Raw genomic sequence first — 21,899 nt, forward strand, 5'->3', positions numbered from 1 at the left:
GCATTTTCCGTATGGGTGGTATATTGGTGTATTAGGTTCTGCCCAGTGTAATATTTATGGTACAGTAAGGTTCTGAGTGTGTTTTTGCACAAAGTTGTGCATAGTGTTTTGCAGTTGAGCGATTGTGGTTAGTATATGCTTTGAGCAACCGCTTTATTCTTTGACATATGATACATATCTAATATTTAAATTTAATAAAAGGTATTAATTGTGACTTTTAATTTTTCTGTGAGTTATCAGACAATTATGGATTTAAGCTCCACCCCCTTTAGCCTCCCCAAACAGTTGGGCCACCAACCGCCTATGCCAGCCCACTCCACTTCCTGGCTCTGCTCTGACAGACCTTAATAAAGCATCATCTCCTGCTACTTGCAGGACCAGTCTTGGGATAAAAGTTGTGAGATTTTTCAGTTCTTATCATGAGACTGGTTCCAGGCAGGAGATGTTATCTTATTAGTTCCATCTCCTGCTGCTGATGGAAGGGGAGGCTGCTTAGCATAGTGGTGTACTAGGTTATAGTGAACCCCGGGAGGAAACATTAAGATGAGCCCCTTATAGCACCATTTCTACCATGGTACCAAGGGATGAAGTGGGGAAAGGGAAACCCCTTCAGAGCTCCAGTAAACAAATCTTACCAAAAGAAACACATTCCTACCCTATATAGAAAATTTGTCATACTAATAGAAACTGAAATGCAAGATAGCAGAGATGCACATCTCCCATAACTGACACATTACAAGCATTGCTTTGAGCCAAGTGTCTCTTTTCTGCTTTTCTATTTTTTTTTTCTTCTCTCTCTTATCAGGGTCTCTTTTCTGCTTTTCTATTTTTTTTTCTTCTCTCTCTTATCAGGGTCTCTGTCTTTTTGACATTTCTTCTGTCTCTTACCACCATCCATCTTTCTTCTGCATCCCTTATCCATCCTATCCAACATCTCCTCCTGTGTCCAGCATTGCCCCTCTGTGTACCTGCCCTTGTGCTCCCTCCATGCCCAGCTTCCCTTCTCTGTGTCTCTATCCTGCCCCATATCCAGCTTCTTCCTTCTCTGTTTCTTTCCTCCTCAGCCCTCTCTTCCGGCATCAGCATTTCTCCCTCTTTCATTTGTGCTCTCCTGCTACCCCTGTCTCCAATCATGAGGCCAGCATTACACCCCCTCTCTCTCCTGCTACAACTGCCCTCCACTTGGCCAGCATTTCTCCCTCTTCATTTGTGCTCTCCTGCTACCCCTGTCTCCAATCATGAGGCCAGCATTACACCCCCTCTCTCTCCTGCTACAACTGCCCTCCACTTGGCCAGCATTTCTCCCTCTTTCATTTGTGCTCTCCTGCTACCCCTGTCTCCAATCATGAGGCCAGCATTACACCCCCTCTCTCTCCTGCTACAACTGCCCTCCACTTGGCCAGCATTTCTCCCTCTTCATTTGTGCTCTCCTGTTACCCCTGTCTCCAATCATGAGACCAGCATTACACCCCCTCTCTCTCCTGCTACAACTGCCCTCCACTTGGCCAGCATTTCTCCCTCTGTCATTTGTGCTCTCCTGCTACCCCTGTCTCAAATCATGAGGCCAGCATTACACCCCCTCTCTCTCCTGCTACAACTGCCCTCCACTTGGCCAGCATTTCTCCCTCTTTCATTTGTGCTGTCCTGCTACCCCTGTCTCCAATCATGAGGCCAGCATTACACCCCCTCTCTCTCCTGCTACAACTGCCCTCCACTTGGCCAGCATTTCTCCCTCTTTCATTTGTGCTGTCCTGCTACCCCTGTCTCCAATCATGAGGCCAGCATTACACCCCCTCTCTCTCCTGCTACAACTGCCCTCCACTTGGCCAGCATTTCTCCCTCTCTTTCTGCTACACCTGCCCCCCCCCCCAAAAAAAAAAAAAGGTCAATCAACTACAGGTCAACCTTAAATCATTAGAAGCACAACTTGCGAGTACAACATCTAAGTCTACACTACAGTCTACAACCCACTGTCGGCAGTAATTATTATTATTATATTGATCTTATATTCCATAACATCCTCTTAAGTTCCATGCAGATAACAAAACACTGAAAAACCAGCATATTCAACTGGGAATATACAATAAATTACATAATAATCTAAACTTTAAATCAACCCACAGACTGCTCAAATAACACTGCTTTAAGATGCTTACAAAATGACACATAATGAGTTAATGAGCGAACTGCTACCGGAAGCAAATGCCACAAGGAAGCAGCCTGATATGGAATGGAAACCGAAAGCTGTCTAAAATACCTAACCGACTTCAATGATGGAAATTGTAAAGAAACCTGCCCTCTCAACAACTGTCTACCTAATAAGGGGAAAAAAAAGCCTATCAGATAAGAGAGTATGTTTACCTGTGAAGACCGGAAAATGAATGTGCATAATTTAAACTGTGATCGAACGATTAACCAATGTAGCTTATAATAATAAGGTATCACAGATTCTTCTCTTCTTAAACAGAAGATTAATTCTAATTGCCAGGTTTTGCACTTTGTAACCTCTTCATTATTATTAATTTTGTGCAGCCTATATATATGATGTTACAGTAATCCATCTTTAAAAGTATCAATGACTATATTATTAATTGAAAAGCAGGCAATCAATCAAGAGTTATGAGCAGGACAAGTGGATCAGAACGTCATGTTGGCAAAGAGGGTTTATTCTGAGGAAACAAAGCTAGTAAGCTACTTGCTAGACAGCTGCAGGCCCATGTAGTGTCTATTAAAGATAATAATGATCAGTTGTAGACTACTTCAAATAAGATCAGGGAGTCTTTTCTTACTTTTTATCAGTCTCTATGTACGTCTGAGGCTACAGTCTCTTCCCCTGACTTACAACAATAACTTCCTGAGATTGACCTACCTAGTCTAAATGATTTACAGCAGGAGACCCTTGACAGAGATATACAGATTAAGGAGGTCCAGGATGCCATTAACTTGTCTGGTGCTATTTTGAAATACATCCCTACATCAAAATGGATCCAGTCAACCACTCCCTGAAAGGATTCGCTTAACACAAGACTGTCTCTACTTTAGGAAGCAGGTGAAAGCTTGACTCCTCAACTAGGTCTTTAACAGAAGAAGTAAATGACACTTCTGCACATATTATAGCAGGGCATGCTTATCCCTCCTACCCTAGCCAAGATAATGTTCGAGCACCTTTCTGACCTCATTTGCAACTCTCTTTAAACTAGTCCCTTATTTTCTTACTCCTGTTACTCTGTTTTATCTATATGTTCCATCTTTGCTTACCATCCTATTCTGTCTGTTAAAATTTTTTATTGTGTTGGCATTGTAATGCCATACTTTGTCTTGTTGTTTGAATATTTTTATTGCTGTAATTGTCTGTTGCTTATGTTTGACTTATTCTTGCTGTGTACTGCCTTGAGTGAATTTCTTCAAAAAGGCGGTAAATAAAGCCAAATAAATACATAAATGCCAACTTATGCCATTTTTAAATATGATGTCAGGGCAGGAACAGCCGGAGATCATTTCTGCCCCTCTTTGGGCTGAAGATGTTGCCTGTAAGATCTAGGAGAGTGGTCCAGAGAAGATGGCAAAAATATCAGGGAGGGATTTTTAAATCTAGTGGTATAAACCAGTGGTTCTTAAACCTGTCCTGGGGGATCACCAGCCAGTTGGGTTTTCAGGATATCCCTAATGAATATGCATGAGAGAGATTTGCATGTAATAGAGGTGACAGACCTGCAAATCTGTCTCTTGATATCTTGAAAACATGACTGGCTGGTGGTCCCCCTGGACAGGTTTGAGAACCACTGGTTTAGGCTTTGGTTTTAGTGTGTTACTGTTCAAAAATAGCACCTGTAAAATAGAGCGAACCCCCCTCGCCCAAGGAAATAAAAATGATCACCTCTAATCCCTGTTACTGGCTAACCGGTAAGTATTAATGGACCTGTGCCGCCCCTTTGAAAACCCAAATATGTTGTCAACTTCGATTCCTTCTCTAGCAATGGTTGTTTTTCAAATATTGTATCGAAACTTTCTCACAGTGCAGTACATGGGGTTGAGAAACAAACAGTCTATATATCACGCTGTAGAATTCTTGTAAACATTCAACAGGTCTCTAAAGTTATAATATGTCTTCATTTTTTCAGCAGCTTGAAGCGCATAGCATCTAATCAAACAAACATGGATCCACCAAAGCATGCTATTAAGAGCTTTCCTTTTATAACTATCAATAGAAATCAAACAAAATAAAACATGGAAAAGAAAATAAGATGATACCTTTTTTATTGGACATAACTTAATACATTTCTTGATTAGCTTTTGAAGGTTGCCCTTCTTCGTCAGATCGGAAATAAGCAAATGTGTTAGCAGATAGTATATATAAGAGAAACATCAAAGCATTACTTTGACAGTCTGACAGAGTGGGAGGGTGGGGGTATGCATGGGGACATCAAAGCATTTCATTGATATTCTAACAGAATGGGTGTTGGTAGGTGAGAGGAGGGTAATAAACAGAGAAATACAGCTTTATGGTTTATAATGGGTTAGAAAACCCAGATCCTTATTAAGTCCTGTTTGTTGGGTGTCAAAATATTCAATCATTCTTATTTCAAAGGTCTTACATTCCTGTATTGTTTTAAAATTACCTTTCAGTATTCTTACTGTGAATTCTCTGTTTATTTCTCTGTTTATTACCCTCCTCTCACCTACCAACACCCATCCTGTCAGACTGTCAAAGTAATGCTTTGATGTTTCTCTTATATATACTATCTGCTACCACATTTGCTTATTTCCGATCTGACGAAGAAGGGCAACCTTCGAAAGCTAATCAAGAAATGCATTAAGTTATGTCCAATAAAAAAGGTATCATCTTATTTTCTTTTCCATGTTTTATTTTGTTTGATTTCTATTGATAACCTTTAAGAGTGGACTAACACGGCTACCACACCTCTCTACTTTTATAATTAGAATGGACCATCTGGAGGCCAATGGAAAGGAGAATGTCAATAAGCTTTGGTTTGCAAATCATGTTATTAAAAGTGGGATGTAACAATATGAGAATAATCATACTCCAGTATCTTTTGAATAATTCTCCAGATATCCGTCCAAAACTGCTGAATTGGTCAGTACTCATAAAGCATATGAGCCAGATCACCCACTGGCATTGAACATTGGTAGATTCCTTAACCCAACTCTCCACGTTCTCCACAGTGGCGTAGCCAGACCTGAGATTTTGGGTGGGCCCAGAGCTAATATGGGTGGGCACGCACTGTCTATATAAGTATGAGCAGTGTCTCTTGGGATCCTACAAAATAATGCCTTAGAATTCACTTGATGATGGATTTCTAAGTAGTCTGCCCAACAGCTGCCCTGCATCAGTATAACCACATACATACTTAATGGAAAAATTGATATTTTTAAATATAATTACATTATCCCACAATCTCTCCACTGCAAAATGCTATACACAAACTTGTGCAAAAACACACTCATATCCTTAATAAACCATAACAGCACTAATTCCAAGGACAGGATGAGCTACAACTTTATGCTTGAAAAGGCAGAACTGTAATTACACTAGGCTCTAAAACACCAATACACCATCTCGTGAAAAAAAAAAAAGCAAAACAAAAAGGGCTGCAAGTACTACATGCTAGCACTGCCCTAGGGCGGCACTGGCAGTGAAATGTCTACCCCCCCCCCCCCCCCCATCCAGAAGCCCACCAGACCACAGCCATCATTTTGATTACAAAAGAGTAATCAAAATGCTGGCAGGTCATGGGGGTGGGCTTCTGGGTGGGGGTGGGCTCTTCACTGCAGGGCAAAAAAAGGTATATTTTAATAATTAAGTATATACATTTTTTGCCCTAGGCAATGAAGTGCTTACCCCACCCAGAAATTCCACAACAATACATTTTAATAGTGCCCAGGCCCCAGCTAGCTTAATTTTAAAAAAATTAAAAAAAAAAAAAAGCATTTACAATGTATTACCTGCTGCTGGGCTGGGCTGACAGCTGCTGCTGCTAACTCGATTCTGGAACTGACTGGATGATCTTGATTCCAACTAGAACTTCTTCTTTCCAAATTCCCACGTTTTTCAGGGCAGCCGCAGGCCCAGGCTGAGGCTCGCAACTAATTGTCAACCCCCCTGTGTGCCTTGCGTGCAGCCATCCACGTGCAGCTAATGCCCGAGCAAACCGACAACGGAGTCGAGAGTGAGGCTGATGAGCACGCCCGCTGCCGCGCACAGCCACGTCCGGCGCGTAGGATGGATACTTGGAACAGCTACGAGTCGACGCGCCTGGAGTGGAGAAATCAGCTGAGCCTGCCGGGCGGATGCTGGCTGCAACGCGACGTGGTAGCAGTAGTAGCTTACGGCAGGGCCAGGCTGCTGTTTTGCAGAGTATGTATTGTGCGCTTGCTTGGGTGGCGTAGTGGGCGGGCCAATCGGGCTGGAAGCAGGAAGGAACCTCGGACCTCCTGGAAAGATCAGCTGAGCCTGAGCCACAGCGCGAGCGGGTGCCCCGTCTCTGCTGCACGCTAGGCTGCTGCTGCTGCTTCAGTGTGCGTGCGCTTGGGTGGGTGGGCCTGGGCCCACCCAGGCCCACCCGTAGCTATGCCCCTGGTTCTCCGTAGTGACAAATTTCATAGACTGATAAAAAAAACCTTTAAATTAGTTTGAAATTAACTGGTAGAAGATTTAATAGAGTATCCCTAAGTTGTAATACTTTTTGAAATAGTACATAACTCTTGTGTCACACAACTCATGATTTATAAACCTCTTATTAATCTTTTCTCCAAGCTGAAGTACCCTAAACTCTTAAGCTTTTTCTCATAGGGGGCTGTTCCATCCCCTCTATCATTTTGGTTGCTCTTCTTTGTACCTTTTCTAGATCTGAGATGGGGTGACTGCATGCAGTACCAGGGTGTGGTCACATTATTATAGATTTTTTCCTAATATTCTAATGCATTTTTTATTGTTGTACATTGAGTTGAGGATTTCAATGCATTGTCCATGATGACTCCAAGACCCTTCCCATTTGTAGTGGCTCCTACTATGGAACCCAGCTCTTTGTACTTTCTTTTATTTGATCTGGGCTTCCAATATTTTTAAAAATTCCATCTCCACATCTTCTGCAGACTTTTAACCCATGTAACTATGTACTTTAGTGTCAGCCTAACCAATTTCCACATTTCTTTACAGTCTCCTTTAAGCTATTGCATTTTTTTTTTATTTTCCTATAAGTGATGATCTGATTTGATTGCATTTTGATCACAATTGACTTCACCACTATCAGCCTTTGTATCAGATCCTGCTTAAAACTAAAAGAAAATATGGGAGAGAGGAGATGACATAGCTGTACTTCAGTAGGTGCCATATGATATGAATATTTTTCCTCCCTCATTCTTTCTAGTCCTCTCCTCCACCCTAAAGCTGATGAATGATTCTGCCAACAGCTGGTTGTTTGATGCCAGGCCTTCAGGAAACTGCATCCGCTGTGCTGTGGTTGGGAACGGGGGCATCTTGAATGGATCCAGACAAGGGAAAGCGATAGATGACCATGACTTTGTTTTCAGGTAGGAGTCCTCAGTTGTCTTGCCTGGATTTGTTCAAGCACCTGCTGGATACAGACAGCCCACAGTCATCTCAGAATCCCCTTCTCTTTATTCTGCTGTAGGTTGAATGGGGCAGTGATTCAAGGCTTCGAGAAAGATGTTGGAACCAAGACATCCTTCTATGGCTTCTCGGTGAACACAATGAAGAATTCTTTGATTGCTTATGAAGTGTATGGCTTCACCAAGATACCTCAGAGTGAGGTGAGAGAAAAGGGGGTAAAATGCAGGCTAAGTTGGTAATCAAAGTTAGCCTGTTATATTTAAACTGGCAAAAGATATCCCATGTTTCATATGGCCAAATATGCCACTAAATTGGCTTTAAAAATCAGAGGATAGTACTACTACTACTACTTATCATTTCTATAGCGCTACCGGACGTACACAGCACTTCACACTTGAACATGGAGAGACAGTCCCTTGCTCAATAGAGCTTACAATCTAATTATGACAGACAGACAGAACAAGTAATGGATAAGGGTTAGGACAGACAGGACATATCAGGGATAGGGGACAGTTGAAGGTTTAGGTTTAGGAGTTAAAAGCAGCATCGAAGAGGTGGGTTTTTAGCTTAGATTTTGAAGATGGCCAGAGATGAGGCTTGGATAGCCGATTATATAGGGTGATATAACCGGCTAGCTGCTAACCGGGGTTATTCAGCTGAATATTGCCGGATAGCCGACTAAGCGCTATTTAACTGGCCAGCAGCCGTTCTGGCCAGTTAAATAGCTCTGAAAATCAGGGGGGGCTTGTTTTTATTCTCAGCTGAGCACAAGCTGTGTTCCTGAGAGAAGATAACTCCTTCTCCTCCTCATAGTACAATATACAGTTTTATTTTAGTGCATTTTTTATATGCATCAGATCCAAAGCCTAAAGCATTTTTCTTCCGCAGAAGAACTGGTATTTTATATCTTACCCCCATCTCACTGTTTTGTTTGTTTGTTTAAAACTTGATATAGTGTTCTTGTTGCAAAACCAAATCAAAGCAGTTTACAAAGGTTCAAAATATAATAAGCAAAGGCTGGAGAGGGAAGAGAAAAAGAACTAAAGGCAACCTGGAGGCTATGCTAAACTTTTTGTCTCTAACTGCAGGATCTTCGTTATATTTTCATCCCTTCAGACCTGCGAGATTACCTCATGCTGAAGTCATCCATTTTGGGCATACCAGTTCCGGAAGGCTATGACAAGGGTGATCAGTGAGTACACTCTACCTACCTGTTGTTCACTGCCTTGGGTACTCCCTAAATAAAGGTGGTTAAGAACTCCCATAAATATTTGTGCAAACATTGCTGGAAAGGGGCAGAGTTGGCCGAACCATTAGGCATGACTAGGCAACTGCCTAGGCTGGTTTCAAGGGGGCAGTAAAAAGCAACTGCAGTTCAAACTGTCGATTTAGACTGACCAAACTGGTTTGGACCAGTCAGAACCGGTTCGGATTGGTCGGAAATGGGTTGGACCGGTCGGAACGTCGGAACCGGTTTTGAACTGGTTTAGACCAGTTCTGGTTTGAACCGGTTAAAACTGGTCAGAACCTGTTGGAACCGGTTTGGACCAGTTGTTGGTTGTAACATTTGAGCCAGGTTTAGATTGGTTTGAACCGGTTTAAACTGGTCAAAACCGATAACTTACTCAAGTACCTTCAGGCTTATCTACCACATGAATCAGAAATACAAGGCTTAATTATTTGTTCCTGTCCTATTCTTTTCCTGAGCCCATATTGTGTGGCTTAGTAGATTTTGCTCTGATATTGTGTTTTTTTGGTGGCTTACCTTCTATAGGCCATCAAAGTACTTTGGTCCCCAGGCATCGGCAAAGAAATTCAAGTTACTACATCCAGACTTTCTGGCATATGTTCGGTCCAGGTAAGGAAGACTGCTTCTCCTGACAGAAAACTCTGGAATGGCACCTCTCAAGTATTATGTCTCTTCCTCTGAAGCAATGGACAGATATAGGTTAATAAATTAAAAAGTGATAACCTTTATATTGAACTAATTAAGGGGTCCTTTTACTAAGCTGCACTAAAAGGTGACTTGTGCTATTACCAGCACTTGGGGTCCCCCGTGCTCTGAGGCAACCTTTTAACACTGGGGGTAAAATGGCTGATTTTTGTATATCATGCCCTACGTTTTGTGGCCATTAGTGCATGAGCCCTTAACTACACCTATTTTCTAGGCAGTAAGGACATATGCGCAAATCATGCACCAATGGGTTAGCGCTAAGCACCTCCACTTTCCACCCCCCAGACACCCCAGACATGTATTTTTGAGTGCATGGTAAGCGTGTTTGATTAGGCCACACTAGCACAGCAATAGTTGGCCATGGGATTGGCTAGGTCTCCGGAAGAAGCCTTTGCGAAACGGGTCCCTGTAGGGACCTTTGCCCACAGAAACTAATCATTTAAATGCAGCATGGACAATGCCTATGGAAACAATTGAATTCCCAATAATCCCATGAGAAGAGCTGTGCAGCTTGAAGCTATAAAATCAGTAAGAACATAAGAGTTGCCCTAATGGGGCAGACCAAGAGTCCATCTAACCCACCAGGGGCGTATCTGCGTGGGGCCACAGGGGCCTGGGCCCCCGCAGATTTCGCCCTGGACCCCCCTACCACAGGCCCTCTCCATCTCCTCCCGCCCGCCCACCACCAACCCGTCGCCGATCTTTGCTGGCGGGGGACCCCAAGCCCCCGCCAGCCGAAGTCCTCTCTTCCGTGCAGGATGCAAGTTTCAACGCTTCCTGTTCTTCTGAGTCTGACGTCCTGCACGTACAACGTGCAGAACGTCAGACTCAGAATTTGGAATTCAGTCTGACGTCCTGCGCGTTGTACGTGCAGGACGTCAGACTCAGAAGAACAAGAAGCGTTGAAACTTGCAGCGGCGCAGCCTGCATGGAAGAGAGGACCTCGGCTGGCGGGGGGTTGGGGTCCCCCGCCAGCAAAGGTAAGTGACAGCAGCGGGGGAGGGTGTCATTGGTGGCGAGGGGGGGGGTCCGGAAATGACGGGGGGGGGGGGGCTAAAATGTGCCCCCTCCCTCTGGCTCTGGCCCCCCCACCCGCCCGAGTCCAGATACGCCCCTGTAACCCACTATCGTGTTTCCAACAGTAGCCATTCCAGTTCACAAGTACTTGGCTAGAGTCCCAAAACGAGGCAAGATTCCATACTACTTCATTCCAAAAATATGCAGTGGCTTTTCCCAGGTCTACTTTAATAATGGTTTATGCACTTTTCCTGCAGGAATTTGTGCAAACCTTTTTTTTTTAAACCTAGCTATATTAACTGTTTTTGTTTTTGTTTTTTAAATTTCTGTTTATTAGTATATAATCAATTTACAAGTCATAACACTTGAACAAGAAAATCAGAGAGGTAAAAATTACATCAAATAATAAAAAGAAAAAGGCAAATGGTTAATCTTCTGTTAGACCACAATTTAAGGGGGGCTGTGTAACATATAACTCAGGAGATAAGCTTCAAAATATTATTTCCACAAATAAACGCTGTAACACGTTATTACCCTCCCCTTATTATTTGTTCTCAACTGTAGATAATACTGTGTGGACCTTTTTTAAATCTTTGAAGGCACGTAATTGTTCTGGAAGAAAAAAAGACATATTTTATCTCAGTATACTTAACACATTTGCATGGATAATTAAGATAAAAAGAAGCCCCCAATGCCAAAGTGTCTATTCTTAAAGCCAAAAACGCTTTCCTCCTATCTTGTGTTTGCTTTGTGACGTCTGGAAATATCCAGACTTTTTTACCATAAAACAAAGTTTGCAAATTTCGGAGGGATAGCCTTTTCACCGCTTCCAAATCTTGCTCGAAGACCAATGAAACCAATAAGGTCATCCTTTCCGAGTCTGCTGATAATGATGTTTCTAAAAGTTCAGATATATTTAACGAGTCTTTCTTTTCTTGACCAATCATCTCTATATATAAAAGGCACCACCAACGTTCTATGAAGCCTCCAGCCGGAAGTGTGAAGGGGGAGAGATATCCGGTTTCCCCATGAGTGTCTGCCCCGCCCTCGCTCTCTCTGTAACACAAACAGTGAAGGAAAAAACACAGCAAAGCACGAAATCAAATCGCTCTCTCTGAAACAGTGAAGGACTCAGAGGGGGGAGGGGACAGCAAAGCACGAAATCAAATCGCTCTCTCTGTAACAGTGAAGGACTCAGAGGGGGGAGGGGAGAGAGGGCAGAGGGCAGGGACACACACACTCCCACATGCACACAGAAGAAAACCTTGCTAGCCCCCGTTTCATTTGCATCAGAAATGGGGCTTTTTTACTAGTTTCCAAAGAATTCTCAGAGATTCACTTATTAGGTATATAATATCTGATTTATCGGTGGAATAGTTTCCGGGGTAAATTTCAAAACTTCAAACAAATATTTCTTAAACGCATCCAAAGGGGTAATACCTGGAAATTTTGGAAAGTTCAGGAAACATAGATTTAATCTACGATTGTAATTTTCAATCTTTCGATGTATTATCATTTTACCACCATAGCGGAGCAATCTTATAAGTTCTTTACCTCATCTTTGATTTTATTCACTTGAGTATTAAATTCCATCTTTATGCCTTCTAACAAATTAGATAAGGTATCAACAGTACTCACTAAAGTCGAAACTTCAGTTGTAGATCTGGCCACTGAATTATCCAACTGTTGGAGAGCTTCCCAAATGCTCTCCAGCGTTACCGACTCTGGCTGTTTTAATGGTGCTACGCGCTCAGTCAAAGCACAAATAGGCCTCAAACCTCCCTGCGGTCCCGTTTTCTCAATACCTCAATCCTGAGGTCTTCCCTCAGCTTCTTCAAGTTCAGGAGGCCTCCATTGAGACAAACGTCCTTCGGGGAGAGGTGGTGGGTTGAGAGCCAGGGAAGAGAGAGTAACATCTAGTCCCAAGTCTCCGGGGTCTCCTCCACCTGAAGCAGCAGCAGGGCTCCTCTCAGCATTCTGGGTAGGGGCTCTCATGGCGAACCTTTCGATAGATTGCTGTTGAGGTGAGGAGGTTCTGGCCATCGAGGAACCAGCCTTAACCGTCCCCTTACGTTTAGTGTGAGGCATCGGATTTAAGGAAAAGTTTTGATTCAGAGCAGCCAGCAAGAGAGTCAAGCACAATCAGCAGCGTGCTGCCATCTTGACACGCCCCCCCCCCACCCCCAATTAACTGATTTTTAATGAATTCCAGAGCTTAACTATACATTGAGTGAAAAATATTTTCTCCAATTTGTTTTAAACATTGCCACTATATAACTTTATGGAGTGTTCCCTCATCTTTGTACTTGTTGCAAAACTAAACAAGTAATTTGCATTTGCCGATTCTATTCCATTAAGGATTTTATAACCCAGCTATCATATCTCCCCTCCGCTGTGTCTTGTCCAATCTGAAGAGCCCCAATCTCTTTTTAGCCTTTTCCCATATAAATTCATGTCATTTTTGCCCATCTTAATAAAAATCCCAAAATGCTGTGTTTTCCCCGTGTCATTAATAGTGTGCACTATTGCACAATAAAGCATCCTATTTACAACATGCCCTGAAAACAAAACAAAACCTGAATAAAATTAAAAATCCAGTAAATAACCTGAGAAACTAACCAAAATTAAACTTTTTGCCCTGCACACCCCTAAAATCAATGAGTCCTGCAGTGTCTGTCAAGGCAGACGTATTAATATTGCTGTTTTTTTTTTTTTTTATTCCATCCTCCAGATCATTGATAAAGATATGAATACAGACCCCTTCCAGGAACCCACTTATCACCTCTCCCACTCAGAATAAGTGCTTCATAATGACCTGCTAGTGATTCCTCTATAGCAAGTTTGTTAATTAATCCTGCATTATATTCTGCTAACTTCCTGGAGTGACAAAGCAGATTTCAAAAGTAGTAGAAAACTGCAAGAGCTAGAACATTAACTGGGACTTTTGGATTGAAATTTAACAAGATAATGTTAGGAATATGGCATTAGAATTCCCTACCTAAAGATCTTAGGAGTTTAACACGCAACAGCTTAAAAACCAAAAGAACTCTAAAATAATAATAATAATCCTCTATTGTACCCCTTTTTGTGAAGAAAATAGTAAACAAGTGAGTTAAGTACGCTGGGCTCATAACCTTCAAAACTTTATAGATTGCTCATGCCTGTACTGACAACCAATTTGAGTGAACCCACAAAGGAGTTGCCCTTTCTCCTCATTGTGATCCAAAGACCAAGCGTTCCAGTGTCTGAACTCTAGTCTTGACTTTCACAGAGATACCAAAATATAAGTTGTTACAATAGTCAAGGTGAGAAAGTATTAAAGCACGAACTGGTCCATCCCTGTTCATAAATGGTATTTTTGTTCTCTCACCATATCAAACCTTTTAGCAAAACCCAATAGAGTTTATCCGGTTTGTCTCTAACCAAGTTTGCTGTTAACACTGACACCTTGTAGATTAGCATGAGAAATGACAGCAAAATGGCCCATCTGGTCAACACAGTAGTGCTTTGTCTACCGGGTAGATGAATGTACAGGAGTGGCCTAGTGGTTAGGGTGGTGGACTTTGGTCCTGAGGAACTGAGTTCAATTCCCACCAGGCACAGGCAGCTCCTTGTGACTCTGGGCAAGTCACTTAACCCTCCATTGCCCCAAGTAAGCCGCATTGAGCCTGCCATGAGTGGGAAAGCGCAGGGTACAAATGTAACAAAAATAAAATAGATACTATTGGAGATTCTACATGGAATGTTGCTATTCCACTAGCAACATTCCATGTAGAAGGCTGCGCAGGCTTCTGTTTCTGTGAGTCTGACGTCCTGCACGTACGTGCAGGATGTCAGACTCACAGAAGCAGAAGCCTGCGCGGCCACATTGGTGATCTGCAAGGGCTGACTTCTACATGGAGGGCCGACTTCTACATGGAATGTTGCTAGTGGAATAGCAACATTCCATGTAGAATCTCAAATAGTAGCAACAGTGGAGGAGTGGCCTAGTGGTTAGGGTGGTGGACTCTGGTCCTGGGGAACTGAGTTCGATTCCCACTTCAGGCACAGGCAGCTCCTTGTGACTCTGGGCAAGTCACTTAACCCTCCATTGCCCCATGTAAGCCGCATTCAGCCTGCCATGAGTGGGAAAGCGCGGGGTACAAATGTAAGAACAACAACAAAAAATTCCCATAAGGAACACAATATCCACTCTCTGTTCCCCTGTGTCCCTTGCTTAACCTTTCAGAGTAGTACCATTGACTTATGATTGTAACTGCCATTCTGTACAGGTTGCTCCATGCTTTTTATAGACTGGACACTGCAGTTCCTTTCCACCTAATCAGGACATTTCAACATTCAACTGAAGTTAAGACTTTCTGCACCCTCTTGGTCACACTCAGCCTTTGCTTTGTTGGAATGCACTTCTAACCTTTGCTGTATACTAACACTATCCCCCCCCCCCCCCACAAGCTATGTCAGACCTACCTGCCTTTTCTATATGTATCATGCCTCCACATTACTTATTCCAGCATGCCCATTTCATCCCTCTTCTCTCTGCATTTACAGATTTTTGAGATCTGAAATAATGAAATCCAAGTTTGGCTACCTGTACATGCCCAGCACTGGGGCCTTGATGTTACTAACAGCCCTTCATACTTGTGACCAGGTGAGAGTCTTTAGTAAAAAGTGTTAACTTCTCTCATAGAGATTTTTCTTGGGAGGTGAGGGAAGGGTAAAAGCCAGTGATCTCTTTGCTAGAACAGTAAAATGCATTGAGGAATCGGTGTTTGTTGTAAAGAAAAGTAAAACACACGATCTCACAGTGACCTGTAGTGTTCATGCTGGAATGTAGAAGGCAGGGGCGTATCTGAGGTTCGGCGGTAGGGGGGGCAGGGGCTAGAGTGAGGGGGCACATTATAGCCCCCCACTACCGCAGTCAACTCCCCCACACCGCCGTCAACCCCCCCCTACCGCCGTTAACACTCCTTCCCTCCGTCACCTACCCCGAGGTCCGCTTCCTCCGGCTTTTTAAAATATTGCTTCAGCTGGCGGGGGACCCCAACCCCCCCGCCAGCCCAGCCGCGATCTTTAACTTTTTCATCCTCGTCGTGCAGCGCGCTGTGAAAGCTGCATGCATCTTTAGATCCAGTTGGATGGAGTCTGACGTCAACGTGCTGCGACGTCAGACTCCATCCAACTGGATCTAAAGATGCATGCAGCTTTCACAGCGTGCTGCACGACGAGGATGAAAAAGTTAAAGATCGCGGCTGGGCTGGCGGGGGGGTTGGGGTCCCCCGCCAGCTGAAGCAATATTTTAAAAAGCCGGAGGAAGCGGACCTCGGGGTAGGTGACGGCGGTAGGCGAGGGAGGGAGGGTTAACGGCGGTAGGGGGGGTCCGGGGCAAAATCTGCGGGGGCCCAGGCCCCTGTGGCCCCACGCAGATACGCCCCTGGTAGAAGGGCAGGCTCCTTGTCCTATAGCAAAAGTTCAGGGTGGAGAATCAGGAATGGAATATTTAGCTTTCATATATTTGATTTGGATCTGGCTCACACCTTTATTAGTTGATGCTTAAGGTGAGTTACGTTCAGGTCCAGTAGGTATGTCCCTGTCCTGGAGAGCTTACAATTTTTGTACCTGAGGCAGTGGAAGGTTTAAGTGACTTGCTCAAGGTCATGAGGAGCTGCAGTAGGATTTGAATCGGGCTTCCCTGATTCTCAGTCTGCTGCTCTAACCATTAGGCTGCTCCTCCACTCCAATATATTCCCGCAATGATAAACATAGTGACGGATGTATTAGACTGATCTTTATCTACCCTTCTCCACTATCTGCAAGCTGGTACTTTCTTTGGGACTTTGTCACACTGAACATGCAGACAGCCTGCTGTACAGCTGAATTACCAGTGCTGGATGCTTCACTGCCTTGAACAAAGGTACAGCTTTATTTAACAGGAATTGAATCTCACAGTATTAAAATAAGAACAAATCCTGCTCATCTGCATGATTATGGGGTAAAAGCCCCCTGTTGGCAACTCTTAGAGGCACTGACTAATGCATGACCATTTTCAGAATTTGTTTTCAAATTCACTGTAAGTGGCCGCAGCCTGATCAGCTCTTTCACAATTGAAATAGTTGTAATAACTCTTTCCTTTAAGATAAGACATATATTTGTTGGGTTTTTTTTTCTTTTTAAATTGTAACCCACTTTAGCAGAATATCATATCTGACAGTAAAGTCGGACCATGAACCAGAGTGGTGCAGAGCAGTGGCCTGTGATATAGTTTTCCCAAGAAGTTGATCTGGGTTTGACATGAATTAAGGTTGCCTGGGGGGGGGGGGGGGGGGGGGTCGACATAGGAGTAGGGTTACCATATGTCCGGATTTACCCAGACGTCCTCTTTTTGAGGACATGTCTGGGCAACCGGGCGGGTTTTGCCAATCTGCCCATTTGTCCGGATTTCTGGACAAACAGGCAGGCTGGTAGGACGGCCCGCCCACCAGCCTGCCCATTTGTCCAGAAATCCGGACAAACGGGCAGATTGCTAGCCTCCCCTCCCCTTACTTACTACTGCCCTGGTGGTCTAGTGACCTCTTCTGCCTTCGGGGCAGGAAAGAGCCCCCTCTTTCCTGCCCGGAGCACTGCCCTGATGCTTCCTTCGTGTTGCTGATCTCGGCGCCGATTCAACATGGCCGCTGAGAGTTGAAGTGACCTCGCGAGACTTCAACTCTCGGCGGCCATGTTGAATCGGCACCAAGATCAGCAGCAGGAGGGAAGCATGCAGGGCAGCACTCCGGGTAGGAAAGAGGGGGCTCTTTCCTGCCCCGAAGAGGTCACTAGACCCACAAGGGCAGTAGTAAGGTAAGGAGATGGGGGGGTGACGGGGTGTGTGACAGGGGGGAGGGGAAATGTGACACGGGGCGGAGCAAAGGGTGTGAAAAGGGGCGGAGCGGGGTGTGTGGTGGGGGCAGGGCATGTGTCCTCCTTTTTGGGGGACAAAATATGGTAACCCTACATAGGAGTAAGATCCTGGAATACTTTTTCACAGAAAAGGGTGGTGGATGCCAGAAATGCTCTCTCAGGGGAGGTGATGAAGGCAAAAATGGTGGCAAGATTCAAAAATGCATGGGATAAACAGAAAGGAGCCCATATATAGAAAGAGGATGGAATCAAAGCAAAAAACCTAATGGTACTTATACAGCAATTCCAGAAGTTGGGAAATAAGGCCAGTGCCAGGCAGATGTCTATGGTCTGTGTCCCAAAAATGGCAGAACAGAATCAAGAATGCAAATTTTATAGCACAATCAAAGCATATGCTATGTTGGGCAGACTGGATGGATCATGCTGTCATCCTATTATGTTACTGCTCTATAGCAGTCTGTACAAGCAGTGGCGTAGCAGGGGGGACTGCCACCCGGGGCGGTTCGCCGTTGCACCCCCTCCCCTGGGTGCAGCACGATGACACCCCCCTCCCCCCAGCTCCCGCACCCTACCTTTAAAAAGAATATCAGGAGGCGAGGCGCAGCGCCTCGCGCCTGCCCTGCACGTAAATAAAATGTGGACCGTCGGGCCTTCTCTCGCTCTGTCTGTCCCGCCCTTGCGGAAATAGGAAGTTGCGTCAGCGGAGGGCGGGACAGATAGAGCGAGGGAAGACCCGACGGTCCACATTTCTTTTACGTGCAGGGCAGGCGCGAGGCGCTGCGCCTCGCCTCCCGATATTCTTTTTAAAGGTAGGGTGCGGGAGCTGGTCGGGGGGGGGGGGGGGTGTTGATTCGCTGAGGGGGGGGAGCTGGCAGGGAGCACCCCCCCCCCCCCTGAGCTGACACCCGGGGCGGACCGCCCCTCCCTTGCCCCACTGTGTACAAGGTTAAATTAAGCATAGTAACATAGTAAATGATGGCAGATAAAGACCTGTATGGTCCATCCAGTCTACCCAACAAGGTGGCCAGAAATGTACCTACCATTCTGTGAAGGTTATACTCCTCTATGCCCTGTTTAAAATGTTACGGTCAGACCACACTGCTGATTTACATCCCTCTGCTTACCTCCAAAGGCAGAAATGTAAAAAGAAAGCAGCAACTGACTGATCTTGGAGGATGCTGCTTATTGCATCTTCCCTCTGTTTTTATTCTCCTCAGGTCAGCGCCTATGGATTTATTACAGACAGTTACCAAGACTTTTCAGATCACTACTACGAGCGTGTAAAGAAGCCTCTTCTATTTTATGCCAACCATGATATGCTCCTGGAGGCTAAGTTGTGGAAGAGCCTTCACCAGCACGGCATTATGAAACTATATCAGCGATGAAGGCAAGAGGAATGAGGGCAACTTCCTTTCACTCTCTAGATCTGGTTCTTATTCACTGACCACAAGGCTGGAGGGTGTCAGGTGAACCCACAACCGAAAAGGATGCCATCACAATAGTGGGGATGCTGGAGCCTGTCTGGCTACAGGGCACTGGTCCTACCTTTTTACCTCTTCTGAAGTTTTGTATTGTGGGAGTAAAGACATTTGCAATTCTTTTCTTTCTATGCAAGCCCACAGTTTGCTGTGTGTCAACAACCGAGATGTTCCTCTGCATTTTCTGGCTATAGAATATTGCTCTTTGAGTACTTGTTACTGAACAGGGTTGACGATACTAGTTTTGTCTTCTAAATCAATGTTTAATCTCTGTAACCTCATGGTAATGTCTCAACCGTAGAACAGCAAATCTGCCCAAAGCAAAGACCTACATTTCAGCTGTGGTTCAGAGCAAAGTATCCAACTGACCTAATTTCTTCAGAGAGATTTTAGCCGACCCTGGCTGTCCGTTACAGGTCCTAATGCATTCTGGCATCTGATTTGAAAGGGAAAATTTTTTTTTTTAATTGTATGCCCCAGCAATGTTGACACTTCAGGGTCTAGGACACTTGGCAGCTTTTGGAAAGATGGTGCCTGCTGAATTTCTGCACTCTTTTCACTAGTGCTTATTAACTCTAGACTTAAATGTTTCATACGGCTGGAGAAACACGTGAATCAACAAGACTTTTCTCTTCATACTTAAGTGCATTGATTACTGATAAAAAGACTGTTACCCGGACGAATGTGTGCAAGCTTGTGCTACTGCAGATTAGCAGGGGGCATGATGTAAAACAAGTTGTGGCAGGTTTTCTACAATAAATGTTTGTACTGATTTAGACTATGTTCTACTAAAAAGAGCAGTGTCCTTTCTTAGCACACTGTTTTTATGAAAACATGCATGTGGTCATGGCTTGTAGGGATAATGTTCAGTAGACTTACTAACTGCAAAGGCACAAGTGTACAGTTAAAAATAGAAAAGGGAAGGCCCTCCTCAAGTACCTTTGATATGCCCCAAAGATCATTTTGAAATAAGACTGTCCAAAGGAAATTTTAGGGATGATTTAGAATCCAAAGGTTCAGGTAGCCCGCAGCATTCTCAAGATTCTCCAGCTTGCGGGAATGTTACTGTTTTGCATCAGAGGAGCCTGGGAACAGGAATGGCTAACACGTTGCTCCAAAACTTCCGGTTCTTTCTAACAAATTAACAGGACGCTCCTTATCCCCATATTGCCTTACGGTTGCATCTATCCTTCTGTTTCTCTATCTTCAACTCCTCCCCCCCCCCCCCCCCCCCCCAAACATATCTGTAAGCATCAGCCCCGGACCATTTGCCTCTCCTCTTCAGCTACTCTGGTGCAACAGTGCATGCACCTGTAGAACCATCCTTAAAAGAGGCAATACCTACTCTCCACCTGACACACCTGCTCAAACAAATTACTAAAAAATAATTAACATACAGTTAGCACATACACATGCCAAAATGAACACAAGATGCTTAAAGCATCACGTTAGGCTTTTTTTTTTTTTTTTTTTTTTGCTGCATTAGGCGCATATCAGCATCCAATGCAGCTTATTAAAAGGACCCGAAAGTCAGGGACACATGCACCAGCCATAGCTGCAATGTGAAAATTCAGAAAACTGGCTGCAGGGAACACCTTCTTACTGAACTTTGAACAAAGGTTCCCTCAGGTGTGTGGGAGACTGTTTTAAGGAATAGAGAAATGGATGAGAGAAAAAAAGGATTAATATGTTTGAATTATTTGTATAGTGAACTGCTTCTGCTACAGGAGGCAGGTATATAATTAAGTTTTCCATATATAAACAAGTATGGCTAGTGCGTGACAAGTTTTATGTACATAAGACCTTCAGGTCTGCATATATTTTAAAGTAATGAATAATATAAGCTACGAAAGTCTCCAATATAATATAAGCTACGAAAGTCTCCAATGACCTATTACTGGCTAAATCCAGAGGTCAGTATTCCATCCTCATTCTTCTTGATCTTTCCGCTGCTTTTGACACTGTCGATCACAGCATACTTCTCGATACCCTGTCCTCACTTGGATTCCAGGGCTCTGTCCTTTCCTGGTTCTCTTCCTACCTCTCCCTCCGCACCTTTAGTGTTCACTCTGGTGGATCCTCTTCTACTTCTATCCCTCTGCCTGTCGGCGTACCTCAGGGTTCTGTTCTTGGTCCCCTCCTCTTTTCTATCTACACTTCTGCCCTTGGTTCATTAATCTCATCCCATGGCTTTTCCTACCATCTCTATGCTGATGACTCCCAAATCTACCTTTCTACCCCTGATATCTCACCTTGCATCCAAACCAAAGTTTCAGCGTGCTTGTCTGACATTGCTGTCTGGATGTCTCAACGCCACCTGAAATTAAATATGACCAAAACCGAGCTTCTCATTTTCCCCCCCCAAACCCACCTCCCCCCTCCCCCCGTTTTCTATTTCTGTTGATGGCTCTCTCATTCTCCCTGTCTCCTCAGCTCGAAACCTTGGGGTCATCTTTGACTCTTCTCTCTCCTTCTCTGCTCATATCCAGCAGATTGCCAAGACCTGTCGTTTCTTTCTTTACAACATCCGTAAAATCCGCCCCTTTCTTTCCGAGCACTCTACCAAAACCCTCATCCACACCCTTGTCACCTCTCGTTTAGACTACTGCAATCTGCTTCTTGCTGGCCTCCCACTTAGTCACCTCTCCCCTCTCCAGTCGGTTCAAAACTCTGCTGCCCGTGTCATCTTCCGCCAGGGTCGCTTTACTCATACTACCCCTCTCCTCAAGACCCTTCACTGGCTCCCTATCCGTTTTCGCATCCTGTTCAAACTTCTTCTACTAACCTATAAATGTACTCACTCTGCTGCTCCCCAGTATCTCTCCACACTCGTCCTTCCCTACACCCCTTCCCGTGCATTCCGCTCCATGGATAAATCCTTCTTATCTGTTCCCTTCTCCACTACTGCCAACTCCAGACTTCGCGCCTTCTGTCTCGCTGCACCCTACGCCTGGAATAAACT

General features: G+C 44.4%; 1 protein-coding gene across 2 annotated transcripts in view; it reads left to right on the forward strand.

Annotated features, from left to right (window-relative positions):
- Positions 1-20,143, forward strand: part of ST6GALNAC2 (ST6 N-acetylgalactosaminide alpha-2,6-sialyltransferase 2) — a 41,461-nt gene extending 21,318 nt beyond the window's left edge. The window contains exons 5-11 of one of the 2 annotated variants that reach the window (XM_030208183.1): positions 7,389-7,551; positions 7,653-7,791; positions 8,680-8,783; positions 9,366-9,449; positions 15,111-15,210; positions 16,377-16,473; positions 18,677-18,763. In XM_030208183.1, coding sequence (XP_030064043.1) covers positions 7,389-7,551; positions 7,653-7,791; positions 8,680-8,783; positions 9,366-9,449; positions 15,111-15,210; positions 16,377-16,436 — 650 coding nt within the window. In that variant the 3' untranslated portion in view covers positions 16,437-16,473; positions 18,677-18,763. Of the gene's footprint in view, positions 1-7,388; positions 7,552-7,652; positions 7,792-8,679; positions 8,784-9,365; positions 9,450-15,110; positions 15,211-16,376; positions 16,474-18,676 lie in introns of both variants that reach the window. The other variant, XM_030208182.1, reaches the window with a different exon arrangement.
- Positions 20,144-21,899: the final 1,756 nt, after the last annotated feature.

The sequence above is a fragment of the Microcaecilia unicolor genome, chromosome 6 (genome assembly GCF_901765095.1).
Source record: "Microcaecilia unicolor chromosome 6, aMicUni1.1, whole genome shotgun sequence".
Lineage (NCBI taxonomy): Eukaryota > Metazoa > Chordata > Amphibia > Gymnophiona > Siphonopidae > Microcaecilia > Microcaecilia unicolor.